The sequence below is a fragment of the Ursus americanus genome, chromosome 2 (assembly GCF_024610735.1).
Source record: "Ursus americanus isolate L20-20 chromosome 2, mUrsAme1.1.p, whole genome shotgun sequence".
Lineage (NCBI taxonomy): Eukaryota > Metazoa > Chordata > Mammalia > Carnivora > Ursidae > Ursus > Ursus americanus.
In genome coordinates, this window is record NC_142128.1 from 76,370,448 (window position 1) to 76,386,667 (window position 16,220).

The following is a 16,220-nucleotide window of genomic DNA, read 5'->3' on the forward strand; positions in this document are numbered from 1 at the left end:
TAAGATTAATGTTTTTACCACGTGTATTTTCACCACCCCTCTCCCCAACTGTAAGACATATTCTTGAGTTGTTTTTCATAGCGGATCTGAGAGAGACACATATTTTCTTCTCCCTTCATGTATAACTACTCGGCAACAACCGCCCCCCCCAACCATTGACTTCGTATGCCCCCCATGTCTTTTGTAATCAGACATCTGCTGGATCCCAGTCTGGTCAGGATAACACGTATCATCTCTGCTTGTGGGACAGAAGGAAACTAGTTAGTCTGTTTAAAATTTGAACTTACACCCCTGGACTTCTGGCACAGTGCTCCTTGGCCCAAATGCCTTTGTAAATAATAAGCATCTTTTCCCCCAGCAAGATTCCTTTCTGACTAAGGACATTTCTTCAAGTTAGTAAAATGCTGGTGATTGTTTTTGTGGAGATTGCTTTGAAGATTTGGTTAAATAAGAGGAACATATCACCAAGAAATGTTTCTATTACCAAAAAAAAACCCAAAAAACAAAAAAACCCAAACCAAAACAACAACAACAACAACAACAACAAGACAAATAGGACATAGGCCTGGAAGGTCTATGTCAGAACATTCTAGGTTCGGATTTCATCCCTCCTGTATAAGACAGGCCTAGTCACTAGTTCCTTGCTAGGTTGTTGTAATGATTAGAAATAGTATACATAAAGCACCTGGCTCACAGACACTCGGTAAAGGGTAGACATTATTAATAACATCTCCATTTTATAGAAGGTCCTCCTCCTGAGTTGGGGAATTGCTGTGTTGTGCTGGTTCCGTGAGATGGTTTTAAATTCAGAAGGCGGCTGCAGATGGAGGCTAACTCCTTGAAGCAGCATTCTCTGCAAGCAGTGACCACATGAGGCCGCCTGGCAGGGCAGGCCCTGTGCAGACTCAAGCTCACAGTCACTGACAAGAAAAATCTTTTTATTTTTTGCTTTGCGGAGAAGGTGGTACTGAAAGCTTTCTTCCTTTGGGAAATCAATTTCACTGAGCAGTGGATCTCAGTGAGTGGGGTCATACTACTGCTTTCCTAAAAGAGAGACGTTTCTGTTTTTATTAATCATGGAACTGACACAAGACTGGTAGAATTTGTAAAAGAAAATAACTTGTTTACTCTCCTTTTTGATGCATCTCCTGCCTTCCAGAGGTTAAGAGGGAAGAAGGGATTTTTATCTTCCAGTCTGGAAGCCAGACTCTCTTCAGGTTTAAAAATAAGCAGCCTCATGTCCTTGGAGACCTGCCGTATATGAATTTTAGGAATAAAAGGAATTCTCAGATTTTTGTCGGCTGTCATTTGGAAGGCAAAGTTACAAAGCCGTAGTGCCAAGAGTCCCTAAAATAGCTGTGCCTGTAATTATGGGGCTAGACACTTCCTCGTCACAAGTATGAGAACATGTCCTTCTTGGAGTTGAATCCAATATGAAGGACCATTGGTGTGGATGATGAAAGGCTTTTATTCTACACTGGGTTTCCTGACATACAGAGGGCTGCTCACCTTAACATTGTGAGATACAATAAAAGGTCAACATGAAATAGTTATCTTGGGTGAGAAGAGTATTGGTGTTAGTATTACCTTTTTAAATAAAATTATCTGTAGTTTCTATCAAAAGCCATCATTCCTCATACTTCTGAAGTTGGTTTGAACACCTGTTTCCCTCTCCCTCTCTCCCCGCCTCTATACATACATATATATGTATGTATACATATGTGTAAGAAGGTTGCATGCGTGTATATAGGAGTGCAGCCTCATGGAGTGCCATGATGGAGCAGCAGCTCCCTCCACGCAGGCAGGATAGAGAATTGTGGCCCATCTTTTGCTTCTTCTGAGGCGTGTTCTGCACCACTAACCGAACCGCCTCTAGGGGGCAGCAGAACACCAACTAAAAGTACAGTGCCTGGGGTTGTCAGGCTTTTCTGGCTCATAGTCCAGCCCTTCTAGGTCCATGATGCAGTCCCCGCCTTCTCCCCTTCACCCAGCAAAATTCATCCTCTTGGCCTTGCCAAGCTGGGGTCCACTTGCCTCCACTCACTCCCTTCTCCTCTGCACTCTTGAACTCTCCTGGTCTACTTTCTACCGTATCAACTAGCTTAATGCTGGGACGTGTTTGCAATTGTTTCCCAACCAGCTATACTTGTCCTTTTTGGCAGGAACAGTGTTTTATGTCTTTGGGTTTCCCATTATGCCAGGACTGCCCTGGAGGCCTAAATAAATGCTTGATGGCAGATGAAGGTCCCGTAATCTATAGTGAGCGCTTGATACGTATTTGCTAATTTAGTTGTCAAGATGGTCTTGTTTTTGCACAGGAGAAGGCATTTTATTTGTTGCGCTTATTTCTGCAATGGCTACTTTGTCGTGTGCGTTCTGGTTTTGGACTGGAGTGTAAGATGTAGGTGTGATGCAGAGCGTGAACTTTGGTGCCGTAGTTGGAGGAGGGCTCTTCCCCTTCCTGGTTGTGTGCCTTGCTCAAGTGACCTTCTCAGCCTCCGTTTTCTCACCTATGCAATGGGCCTATTTAACCTGAGCATATAACTTTATCTAAACTGGAGCACGTTTGAGAGTGAAGGAGGAGATCTAAAAATACTTATCCTATAGTTTTTTTAAAATATTTATTGACTGAGGAGTGGTTTTCATTTTTATTATGTTCGGCTTGTCTATAAAATTGTTCTATTCAAAAATGGTGTGCAAAAATGGTTTTCAAAATAACGTTTCCTACAAAATATTAAAATAATATACGAACAGGACAAATTGTAAACTGGCTGGCACGCTGGAATAGCAGGTGTAAACCATATGGTGCTTCAAAGAATCAAACCACGCAATGTGTGTAGAGTGTGTAGTGCCGTGCCTGGAACACACTGTGCGTGCAGGAAATGGATATTTCATTTTCCTTCCTGGAAGAAGGTTGGACAAAGAAGCACTCACCACAGACCAAAGACCTATGGGTTTTTTTTTTAAAGGCTGCCACCAGGAGGCTGTGCTCCTAGCTTTCCAGTCTACCGACACAAGGGATGAGTTTTGTTCAACCCCAGCTGAAAAATACCGAGTGAAGAAGGTTGTCCTGCTTATGTGTAGTCAGATATCTGCCTCAGCAGTAGAGAGCATACCCTGGGGATGCTGTGCATTTTGGGTAATAACTGGGCTGACCTGTGAGCGCAGAGCTCTTCCCTTCACTTGCAAAGTCACTACTCCTTCTGGGCAACTTGCCTGGAAAGCTGGAGCAGCGGGTCCTGGCACCCCTGCTCTGCACCCAGCTCCTCCCGCTTAGAAGCTTGATTGTAGCAATTGTGCTTAAATATTGGGCTTAACCATAAACATAATAGTGTGAGCTGTAAAATATATACCTGTCTTGAAGGTTGGTGTCCCCATGTAACTGGAAGCTTCGTTGCCATTCTGTGATTAGGCTTCCAGGGTTGGGCACACCCCTTTTAGCAACTGTAAATTCACCACTCCTCACCCCTGCCTCCTGTAAGTGCTGTTTTGCTCTGATGAGTGCTCTCAAGCCTGCGTGTTCATTTAACCTCAAGCCCCTCAGAACTGAGGCTTGTGTTTCTGCCGGTTGCTGGTGTGTTGGAGAATTCAGGGAGTGCTCTGTGGCTTCCTGGAAGCAGGGAAGGATCTCCACATGGTCGCTAACCATGTGTGACAGGAGAATCGAGGGCAGGAGCAGGTAGTGGTGAAGGGACAGCCCACTGCATGGCTCCTAACAGGCTCTTCTTTCTCTAGGTATGTGTACATTCCGGTCGGCGGGTCCCAGCACGGCCTGCTGGGGACACTGTTTTCCACCGCAGTGACGTTTGCGTTTGTGAGCTTCTGGCATGGTGGCTATGACTACCTGTGGTGCTGGGCGGCGCTCAACTGGCTGGGAGTCACCGTGGAGAATGCAGTCCAGAGGCTGGTGCAGACCCCGTGCGTCCAGGACAGCGTGGTGAGCAGGTGGCGGGGGGCGGGGGGCAGCCGACCCAGGTGGACTAGGCCTGGGAGGGAAGGCGGTTGTCAGATTCACCCCACTGTGGGCTATTCTTGCCAGATTGGTTCAAAGTATGTGCCCAGAGGTAGCAGGGTTTTTGTTTTGTTTTTTACACAAGTGTTTTAAAGCAATGCATGCCTATTGTAGAAAAATAAGAAAATTCACACAAGAGGAAAAGAAAAATACCTCTTCAACAAAAACTGTTACAACTATTCTAACTTTTTTCTTTATATGTACGCACACATGTATAACGTCTAACACAAATGCTATTATTCCAGAGACATAGTGTATCAGGACCACCTTTCTATGTCATCAAATCCATTTCTAACAACCCCTTTTAATGGCTACATAGAATTCCATTATATGGCTATGCCATCATTTATTTAGTCTCCTACTATTGGCAGTTGTGTCATTCTAATTTTTTGCAGTTGTCAATCAAAATTGAAATGAGTATCATAACCAGGACAAATTCTTGTATGTAAAATTGCTAAGTAAAGGTTTTTCTCACCCCCCCCCTTTTTTTTTTTTTTTTTTTTGCCATGCATACAGCTTAACTCTTCCTTAACTGCCCTGCAGTCAGAGTGTGCCAGGTGACTTTCCTACCAGCAGTGCACGAGGATGCCCTTGCCAGTTCTGAGTAGTGCTGGTGTTTTTAGTCCCGGCTAATTTGATAGGGACTGTTACTGTAGCATAAAAAACCCCCCCAAAAAACAAAAAATAGCTAAGTACTTAAGTCCCATTCTGATTCCACAGGAAAGTGATTTGGAAAATTAGGCACTTTACACACGTATTTTACACAAATGTTTTATCATATAAAAGTGATATACAGTGTATTAGAATCTTGTAGGAAATGGTCGGTTCTGAATATGCAGCAGTATGCTGATAACCCTGAAAAAAAGTGGCTAAAAAGAAATATGCTGTTGTCAGTGTTCACGGCAGGCAATAAAACACAAGAAATTTACTGAGCAGTGATTAATGTGCCTAAACTCCCCCAGTATATGCAGCTAAAGCAAATAGATTTCAGAAACCCAAAAAAACCCAAATAGAATACATTTGAGTTTTTTCCTATAAAGATAGCCATAGTAAAAATGGACAGTTATTTCAATAAAAACTGATACAAAGCACATAGCAAAATAACACGTCTGAAGGAATTTAAATATGCTCATGTATGTTTAAAGATAAATATTTTATTCAGTAGTTGTACCCAGCAATCAGCAGGAAAGAAATGTCAGTGAATCTTAATAGAAAATGGAATTTCAATAAAAGTCATGGCTATGTAACACAAAGAAAAACCATAAAAGGTGGTATCATCAAGGTTTCAATCTCTGTCTTCAAATCTGAATAGTCTTCCCCAAAGCCTGAAACCCAATTATCATCTGTGAAAGCCAGAGAATTCTTTTCAGCCTAGGCTGAAGCCCTGTAACACATCTCTCCATTCCTTCACAAAGGGTCTAAAATTAACCTTGAACTTAATGTTAAGCATTGCTCTGTAGACTTCGAGCCGTGGCTTATGTTATTGACAAATTTTGAAAATCTAAAATGTTAAAGGAGTAGCCCAAACTGTGCTATGTAGCCAATGGCTCGTTAATTCTGGTTAAAAATGAAGGCAGTGAAAACACTTAATCACGGGAGGAAGCACGTGAATGTTCGCTCTGCCTCTTATCACAGCTCAGTGCAGGACCTTCGTGTGGTTGCCTCATTTGAGTCCCCACCCACAAGTTAGACGCCTAAGTGTATAGTAATTTTTGAGTATGCGTTTTTTTGTGAAATATATGTCTTGTATATTATGAAAATGGTGTTTAGTGTACATATTTATTGAGAACATATTTCATAAAGCCTATTTTATCACCTTCTGTCCTGACAGCCTGGTGGTTGGTTCTGGCTGTGTAGATGAGGAGCTCCTTGAGTACGAGATCAGGATGAATTACTATTTATAGCCCAGTGGTCGGCTCAGTGTCTGAGTTAGCTACAGTGTTAAGTCAGTGCACAATTGGGTTGATTCCTTTTTTTTTTTATTTTTTTTACTTCAATTAGCCAACATATAGTACATCATTAGTTTCAGAGGTAGAGTTCAGTAATTCATCAGTTGCGCGTAACGCCCAGTGCTCATCACATCACGTGCCCTCCTTAATGCCCATCACCGACTTACCCCATCCCCGCCCACCTCCCCCCCAGCAACCCTCAGTTTGTTTCCTAGAGTTAAGAGTCTCTCATGGTTTGTCTCCATTTCTGATTTCTTCTCATGCCATTCTCCCTCCCTTCCCCTATGATTCTCTGCGCTATTTCTTATATTCCACATATGAGTGAAACCATATGATAATTGTCTTTCTCTGATTGACTTATTTCACTCAGCATAATACAATTGGGTAGATTCTTTAGTTGTTCTTCCACTTGTCCACCCAAAGGTCCCCCCCCCTCCATTACTCTGTTTCTTATACAGCTCAGCATAGATTCTGTTCTCCTTCAGAGAAACAGGGCTGACATTTCAAATGTTGTGTAACTTCTTGAATAAATTGTTTCCCCACTTGGGTTACTCTCCCTCCCTCTCTCTTCATGAATCCAGTCCCCATTCTTTTGTCCAAATCCAAATGAAGACTTAATGTCTCCTTAGCACCTAATTTCCTCTGACACTAGTCTCTATGATTGATCTGATAGTATTTTTACAATGTGAGTTCCCCTCTCCCCCAGGCTGCTCATACACTCTCTCCATGGCATTAATCCTTCATCTGTTTTTTTGAAGATAGGTTGGAAGATACTTGAGTAACAAGGATGATCATACCTTCTTTCCCCATATTTTTTTCATCTTCAACCTCAAAGCTTTGTCTGGAACACAAAATACAGTAGGATTTCTCAGTGTTGATGAAATGGCAGTTGAACATTCACCAGAAGACTAATCAGAACTGAGTATTGTAGGAAGCCCTCTGATGTTCTAGGCAGGGCTGTCCAATTGAACTTTCTGCAGTAATGGAAATGACCAATATGGGAGTCACAGGCCACACTGAGCACTTGAAATGTGACTAGGTGTCACCAAGAAACTAATTTTTAAGTTTATGTAATTTTAATTAATTTGAGTCTAGGTAGCCCTCAAGGGGCTAGGGGCTTCCATTTTGAGCAGCACAATTCCAAAACATACCCCCCATCTAGAAAAAAAAAATTAAAAGAATGTACAATGTGACTATAATTTTAAATGATGTGCATTAATGACGAGGTACCTCGTATATCCAATGGCTACTGAGCTGTTGCACTTGTGTATCTCACAGATATCTCAGACTCAACATGTGTACTACTGAACTCGTGTACCCCATCCCCCCATAATTCCAACCAGCTCCATTCCCTCTAGCATTCTCTAGTTCTAGAAGAGTCATCCTCATCTAGTTACTCAAGGCCCAAACCAGCAAGTCACCCTTTGTACTCTCTCTCCCTCACTTCTGCCTGTATGCACTGTATATTCTGTCTCCTAGGTAGATCTTACTTTTTTTTAAGATTGATTTATTTATTTGTCAGAGAGTGAGAGAGTGGGAGGGAGAGAGAGAGAGAGCACGAACAGGGGGAGCAGCAGGCAGAGGGAGAAGCAGGACCCCGCTGAGCAAGGAGCCTATGTAGGACTTGATCCCAGGACCCCGGGATCATGACCCAAGCTGAAGGCAGATGCCCAACTGACTGAGCCACCCAGGCGTCCCTCCTACGTAGATCTTAATTTTTAAAAATCATTTCCATTTCTGCTAGTTCTTCTTAATCTAACCGTTCTTATTTCTTGCCCAGTCTACCAGATTGTTTTTAACTAGTCTCTCTGCTTCCATTTTTGCCTTCTTCAATTCGTTATCCTCACAGTGCCGAATGATGTTTCTCAATAAAAACCTAACTATGTTGTTACCCTTAAAATCCTTAGTGGTATCTCATGATTTTAGGACAAAGCCCACAATATTTAAGGTGACCTACGAGGCCCGGCCTGATCTTGAGCTTGCTACTTCTCCCCATCCTCTCTGCTCCCACCCCTCACTTCACACTCTGTTCTTCCTTCTCTTCATTTGCCCACCTGGCCCCTCCAGCCTCAGAATCCCCACATGGGCTCGTCCATTTCCTGGGATGCTCCCTCCCCTCCCTCCCCTCCCTCCACCTCTATTCATCCTTCAGATTGCAATTCAAGTGATATCTTGTTTGTCCTTTGCGGACCCTCCTAAGTCAATTAGCTCCTGATTAAAAAAGCATTTTGGGCACCTTGTAGGTGATCTCTTCTGTTGTACTTAACACAGTTGCAATGAAATATTTTTATACAATAACCTGTGTAATCCTTACCTCCTTCCCTGAACTGCAAGTCTCATGAAGTCAGAGATCTGTATCCTTGGCGTGTATCACAATGCCTGGCGCAGAGTAAGCATGTAGTAAATACTTGTTAAATGAGTGAATATTTTCTGACCTCACTGAGGGCAGTATAAGAGGAAGTAGGCCCATACAGCAACATGAAGAATATAGATTGAATACTGGAAGAACTTCCTAAGGCTGAGGCTTGTTGAGCATTATATAGGCAGATTATTTTTTTCCATAGCAGCATAGATAGTAATTGGTCTAGTGATGGCAAAATGCTATTTTAGTGCTCAGTGAACAAAATATATATAGGAAAGAAAGAGTTGGGGAGGAATTAGCCTATCTGGTACCCTGCTGCTTTACGAGAGGGGGGATTATTGGTTGTGACTCACTGGGGCACAGAGCCGTAGGAAGCTGACAAAAGGTACTTTCACAAAGCACCGAGCTGGGTGGACAGAGAAGAGTTACTGCTGAAGCAACACGCTTTTTCTCTATACAAGCACTCTCTCAGGGAGCTAGAATTTGTGTCCAGCATTGAAATCTTTTAATAAGTGGAAACATTTTGAAGCATCAGTACAATGACATTACCTCTTGCCAGTTCTCGATGTGTTCTCTCTTTTGAAGGAAGATAGCTTCAGGTTGCTTGTCAGTGATTCCTACAAAGGGAGAATCGACATCTCAAGCAGCTCACCCACCCCCACCCCTGATGCTCATTTCATTGAATAATTTCAGTATGTCCTCCTCCCCCCAGCCCTTGTCTCCTCTTCTTTGCCCCAAGAGTATCCTGCTGAGCTGATTTATAGCCTCTCTGAAGCAGTAAAATTTCTATTTATAGACTTAATTGAGGAAAGGCGCCTCCAGTGACAATCAGGGAGGGTCAGTCTAATGGTTCTGGGAGGGATCTGATGCTCTGGTGTGTCAGAAGGAGCCCAAAGACCACAGCTCTGTGGAGATATCCATTCAGTTTATCTGTTATATTGGTTATTTTGACTTTGAAGATGTAGGTACAGAAATCCCATGAGTTTGAGAGATCAGTCAATTTAAAATTGATCATCCAGCCATTGCACTACTGGGTATTTACCCCAAAGATACAGACGTAGTGAAGAGAAGGGCCATATGCACCCCAATTTCATAGCAGCATTGTCCACAATAGCTAAATCGTGGAAGGAACCGAGATGCCCTTCAACAGATGACTGGATTAAGAAGTTGTGGTCCATATATACAATGGAATATTACTCAGCTATCAGAAAGAACGAGTTCTCAACATTTGCTGCAACATGGACGGCACTGGAGGAGATAATGCTAAGTGAAATAAATCAAGCAGAGAAAGACAATTATCATATGATTTCTCTCATCTATGGAACATAAGAACTAGGAAGATCGGTAGGGGAAGAAAGGGATAAAGAAAGGGGGGTAATCAGAAGGGGGAATGAAGCATGAGAGACTGTGGACTCTGAGAAACAAACTGAGGGCTTCAGAGGGGAGGGGGGTGGGGGAATGGGATAGGCTGGTGATGGGTAGTAAGGAGGGCATGTATTGGTACACTGGGTGTTATATGCAACTAATGAATCATCAGACTTTACATCAGAAACCAGGGATGCACTGTGTGGTGACTAACATAATAAAAAAACATTAAAATAAAAAAAATAAAATAAAATTGATCATTCAATTTTAAGAATGATTGACATGATCCAACTAATGCTTACGTAGTTCTCTGGAATCCTAACCCACTAGTTAGCAGGATATACATGTCAGTTGACCTGATAAGAAAAACTTTCACTTGAGGTCAGTGACACCAGCCCCACCTGACTCACTGAAGGATTAAAAAGCAAACTAGTCTAGCTGGGAAAATTGGACAGCTACATGCAAAAGAATGAAACTTGACCACTCTCTCACACCATACACAAAGATAAACTCTAAATGGATGAAAGATCTCGATGTGAGACAGGAATCCATCAAAATCCTAGAGGAGAGCAAAGGCAGCAACCTCTACGACATAAGCCACAGCAACCTTTTTCATGACACATCTCCAAAGGCAAGAGAAACAAAAGATAAAATGAACTTGTGGGACTTCATCAAGATAAAAAGCTTCTGCACAGCCAAGGAAAAGTCAAAAAAAAAAAAAAAAGAGGCAGCCCACAGAATGGGAGAATATATTTGCAAATGATGCTACAGATAAAAGACTGGTATCCAAGATCTACAAAGAACTTCTCAAACTCAATACACGAGAAACAAATAAACAAATCATAAAATGGGCAGAAGATATGAATAGACACTTTTCCAATGAAGACATACAAATGGGTAACAGACACATGAAAAAATGTTCAAAATCATTAGCCATCAGGGAAATTCAAATCAAAACCACACTAAGATACCACCTTACGCCAGTTAGAATGGCAAAAATTGACAAGGCAAGAGACAACAATTGTTGGAGAGGATGTGGAGAAAGGGGATCCCTCCTACATTGTTGGTGGGAATGCAAGTTGGTACAGCCACTCTGGAAAACAGTGTGGAGGTCCCTTAAAAAGTTAAAAATTGAGCTACCCTATGACCCAGCCATTGCACTACTGGGTGTTTACCCCAAAGATACAGACGTAGTGAAGAGAAGGGCCATATGCACCCCAATGTTCATAGCAGCTCTGTCCACAATAGCTAAATCGTGGAAGGAGCCGAGATGCCCTTCAACAGATGACTGGATTAAGAAGTTGTGGTCCATATATACAATGGAATATTATTCAGCTATCAGAAAGAATTATCTCAGAGGAGATAATGCTAAGTGAAATAAGTCAAGTAGAGAAAGAATTATCATATGGTTTCTCTCATCTATGGAACGTAACTAGGAAGATCGGTAGGAGAAGAAAGGGATAAAGAAAGGGGGGGTAATCAGAAGGAGGAATGAAGCATGAGAGACTGTGGACTCTGAGAAACAAACTGTGGGCTACAGAGGGGAGGGGGTGGGGGAATGGGATAGGCTGGTGATGGGTAGTAAGGAGGGCACGTATTGCATGGTGCACTGGGTGTTATACGCAACTAATGAATCATCGAACTTTACATCAAAAACCGGGGATGTACTGTATGGTGACTAACATAATATAATAAAAAAAAAGCAAACTAGTCTAAGAAGAGTATTTCTATTTGACAGACTCATGATCTTCTGTTTCTCTACTGCTTGGCTTGATGCAGCAAGTGGAGATCAAGTACTTACTGTAGATAAGCCATTTTCTCAAGACTGGAAGCCTTCCTAGACTTGACCGCTTAGGCAGGATCAGTCTGGTTCTTCACTCCTTAATTTGCTCATTTAGGGAAAAAAACATTTTCAGTGCCCAATGTGGCAGACACATTGCAGAACCCTGGAGAACTCTGAGGAAGAGACATGGTCCTCCTAATTTCTTTTTTTCTTCTCATCTCTTTCAGTGCATCAATGCCTATAGTGTACTATCTATCATTGTATAGTGGTAGAGTCTATTGTGAGTCAGTTCTCTACAAGAACAAGGTATTTTATGGGGCCTATCAGGATAATCATCTTTGCAGTTTCTGCTTTGGAATAAAGAGGCAATAAAGCCATGGAATGAGAGCTTTTCTCTAGGAAGAGCTAAGTGATCTATATTAAAAAACAGTCTTGTCTTCATAAACATCATAAATACTGATTGGCCTAGCATTCCCAGGCATTGCTCAGAAGAAAGGTCCAGGCTAGAGATAGACATTTGGGAGCATAGAGTTGGTATTTTGGAGCCTTGGAAGTGTTTGAGACCTTCCAGAGAGAGTGCAGAAAGAGGAGAAAAAGTGGCAGCCCAGGACCGAACCTGCGGAACACCAACGTTGGAAAGTTGGGTGGAGGAGAAGGGGCCACAAGGGGGAGGCAAATCTAGAGGGTGATTTCACTGAAACCAAGAAAAAGAGGGTATTTCATGGAGGGGGTGGTCGGTGGTGGTGATGCCATTAAGGGGTAAAGTAAGGTGAGGTTAAAGACTGGTTATGTCTTCAGGCCAGGGTGCTAACAGTGGGAGGAGGGAGCTGGGAGACATCTTCCTTGTGCTGTAGGAGGTCATGGTCCAGCTGGAGATGCAAGACATGTGCAGATAGTTGAGAACCAGCGTAAGGCGTTATGTGCAGAGAGACCAGAATGAGTGACAGAGGCAGCTGGTGTTTGTGAGGGGTGACGGTCAGTGTGAGCTAAGCTTTTAAGAATGGTTTATTTAAAGAGCTGGAACTTGAGTAGGACTCTGAAGAATGAAGAGTGGGGCTTGGATAGGTCAGCAGAGAGAAGACAGGCATTCCAGGTCAGGAGACTAGCACACATACAGCCTGAAGTCAGGAATAGGGTTGCCATGGAGGTGAGAAGGCAGACATGGCAGCCCAGGGGTTATGACTCAGGAGAACGGAGGAGAGGAAGCTAGAGAAGCCAAATGGTTTCCCCTATAAAGGTGTTTGAACGCCAAACTTAGAAATATAGAAATGCAAACCACTTAACCAAACAGGAGAGCATTAAATTAACGTATTAATCCCACACGTCAAATTAGCCTGTTGTGCCCGCTTGTTAGCACTCACCCAGGCCTCTCCGTCTGGAAAAGGCAATGTGTGTTGTTACGAACAGTGTGTTCCTTGGTGGATGGCGACCTGTGGGTGCCCCCCCATTGTCTCCCGCTCCGAAGGGTCATTAACGATGCAGGAAGCACACTGCACAATTCACTGCTTACACATTTTCTTCTCTGTGGGAATCTGAACCTAAACCTTAACCCCTCTGGTCTAGGAGGTGGAATGTGGCAAAGAATTCTACCTCTTAGTCAAATATGTTTAGCACGGCAGAAGCATTTTCACAGGTTCTTTTTAACCTTCCATTACTGAGTCTGCTCTCTGGCGGAGAGAAGGCTTTGAACTAGAGCCAGTTTCCAGTTCTGCATGGCCTGGTGAGCTCCCCAGGTCTGGCCCGCTCTCGGACTTCTGTGGCCTTCCTGTCCCTGTCAGGTTAGGCCTGAGCAGGGTGGGGTCGTCCTCTCATCATCACTGCTGCCATGGCGCTTCTGTCGTTCCTGTCAAGCGCACAGCACAGTCTCCCGGCCTTGGGGATTGTAACCTCGGGAAAGAATACTAAGCCAAAGATGAGATCTATCACTTGAATGTCAATTGTTGAAATAGGCTTTTTCAGGTGGCTCGCGGGGTTAGATTCATTACTTGCGAGTCCTCAGTGCCCGCGTCTACAGCACGGATAAGTGCTGCTTACTCTAGTCGCAGCCTAGCGCCCAGCAGCTCTCTGTGGATGAGCTTAGGGAAAAGCAAAATCTTACTGTGTACGTGCTGAAGCTTTGGTTGTGTCTTTCCAAATCCGGGTCTCCAGAAAACCCATTACTCTCTGAAGGTAGCAAAGCATGAGTTTCCAGTGTTTCTATTATCAATAGAAGGATGAAATTAGCCCCCTTTTCCCAAAGAATAATATGCATGTACTTTGTGCGATATATTTCTACAATATGTATTTATTTACAATGTATACTTAAGCTTTATGTGCAATTAATATTCTGTATATGTGCTGTAATTGCATAGCACATATATGTAATATATATGTGTGTATATGTATGTATACATACACATATGTGTGTACATATGTATGTATACATACATATATATGTGCATACATATATATATGTGTGTGTGTGTGTTCATTTTATAAAGCTCTGAGGAGTCAGAGATGTTCAGGACTTCCAAAATATCTCACATTCCTCCCAAGACCTAGAAATAAACACTGCTTTAAAAAGCCTATGGAGCAGCTGCTGGCCTCATTTGAGATGAGCTGAGTTGGTATCAATGTACTGTGATTGCCAGAATGTATTGAAACACAATTTAAGGGGGCTTCTGCTTTTTCCTCTGGTCTGGACCCTAGAGTCTCTCCAGTAGGCTGGAGTAAGAGCTGGAATGGCCACTGTCCATCCCCCGAGGGGTGGCAGGAAAGTGTCTCATATAAAAGGTTCAGGACATCTATCAAATTGACTAGGCCACCATTAAAAGTAATGATTTTCAAATCATTCCACTGTGAAGAAAGATGGAAAGGAATAAAGAATAACAGATATAACAAACATTTATTTTTATTTAAAGGTACATAGCAAACATAGAGAAATGCATAGAAGTTTACACACTCCAACATTAATGGTGGTTAGCTTTTTACTAACAGGATTCTTGGTGATACTTATTCTCTTGGTTTTACTCATTTACATTTTCAGCCTTTTCTACAGTGCATATGTACTGTTATCTGATTAAAGGTTGTTGAGAGTAAAGGGTACAGGATGGATCCACCCTCAGGACGCTTCGCTTAGCTGACCGTGGATGCTTGATTCGTGTTGGAAATGGAAGGACCAGACTCTCCTGGGGCCGTTGTAGCCGCCACCCTTTGCCAGGAAATAAACTGTACCAGATCCTGCACAAGGATCTTTCCCGTTTATTTTATGTAAGCATCACAACCACCATGCAGGGTAGGTGTTCCTTATCTTCAGTTTTGTAGATGAGGAAACCTACAGGCTGGGAAGGTGTGTGATTTGTGTAGGAACACACGGTTAGTTCAGTTAGAAAGGGAGTCAAATTCAGGTATACATAATTTATTCTAAGCATCCTTGATACCAGATAAGAGACATCTGCTTTGATAGACCTTATACACTTATTCATTCACTTAATTTCTCCTTGCTGCTTGTGTACATTTGGCATTAGATTTTTTTTTTTTAACCAGCAAAAATGGGGTTTCTCAGGAATAACAAAGAATTGCAATTTGAGACGAGCAAGCTATGGCCAAACCATTTGGCATTAGATTAATTGACATTCCAGCCCTCAGTTGTTGGACAACTTAGGTTTTAGTTGTGGCTTCACTCAACCTGTCTATGGAAAAATTGGTCCGAGTGAAATGGGAATGCTCACAAAAGCATTTTTACCCAATTACGTCATGTGGTTTCAATAGTAGCTTTATAGGTAAGTACTAGCATTATCCCTGTTTTGCAGTGGAAATGAATGGAAACCCAGAAAGTTTAAGAAATATGTGTTCATGGGTCAGAAGTCAAATCGTACTGCAAGGCTTTCTTGAGATAAATGAATCTTTGGTCTCCATTCCTCCTGCACATACGTCCTTGTCCTCATCAGCAACAACTTCTAATTCTCTTAGTTGTTTCTACATCTACTTTTGCCTTTCTAAAGTCTATTCTCGTATTTCTTCACTTATGAATTATAAGCGTTAACTGCTTTCTACCTGAGGTTTTTGCATCTGAAACGTCCTCCCAACTTCTAATAGAATAGCGTCTCTATTTTTGGCTAAGTCAACACTTGCTGTTTACATTCTTACCACAATGTTCAGTGTGGCTCACTGCCAAGCCAGTTAATATGCTATCGCTGAATTTCCTTTTTAGTCATCTCTTTCCCCATCTCAGATTAAGAATCACCTTGCCTCTTTTTGTTTGATTAGGAGTTTACTATCACCACTTCTTTCCAAACTCCCCAGTGAAATTGAGAAATCCCTCAGAATAGTATTTTCCGGGTAGTCAGATGTGTTTGGAAATCTGTCAGCTCTCTTCTTTTCCTGGAGAACCTCTCCTGAAGCCCTTCCCTCCTCCCGTCCCATCTGGATCGTTTCCCTTCAGATAGGCGGTACAGCTGATATCCTGACATTTCCCTCCTCTTCTCTCCTGGGCTGAATCCCTGTGTCGTGGGCCCTAGAACTCCTTGTTTTCTCCCCTCCCTTCGATTTGGGGGAGCACATCCTTCAGTAGCTGCCTTAGAAAAGCACCGTGGGTGATACATGTTTTTTGAGACCCTGTATTTCCCAAACTCTCTTGATTACACCCTCACCTTTGATTATCGGAGCACTGAATTTTAAGGTCGAAAGGTAATTTCTCCTGCAAATTTTGAAGATGTAATTTGTCTTCTTGTTTTTAGTTTTACTGTTGAGAAATGCCATTTTGGTTTT

At 42.5% G+C, this 16,220-nt stretch overlaps 1 protein-coding gene across 4 annotated transcripts in view; it reads left to right on the top strand.

Moving 5' to 3' along the window:
• Positions 1-16,220, top strand: part of HHAT (hedgehog acyltransferase) — a 314,085-nt gene that overhangs the window by 225,946 nt on the left and 71,919 nt on the right. For all 4 annotated transcript variants that reach the window (XM_045787833.2, XM_045787835.2, XM_087857933.1 and 1 more), the window contains one exon: positions 3,736-3,937. In XM_045787833.2, the coding sequence (XP_045643789.2) occupies positions 3,736-3,937 (202 nt within the window). The remainder of the gene's footprint in view (positions 1-3,735; positions 3,938-16,220) is intronic.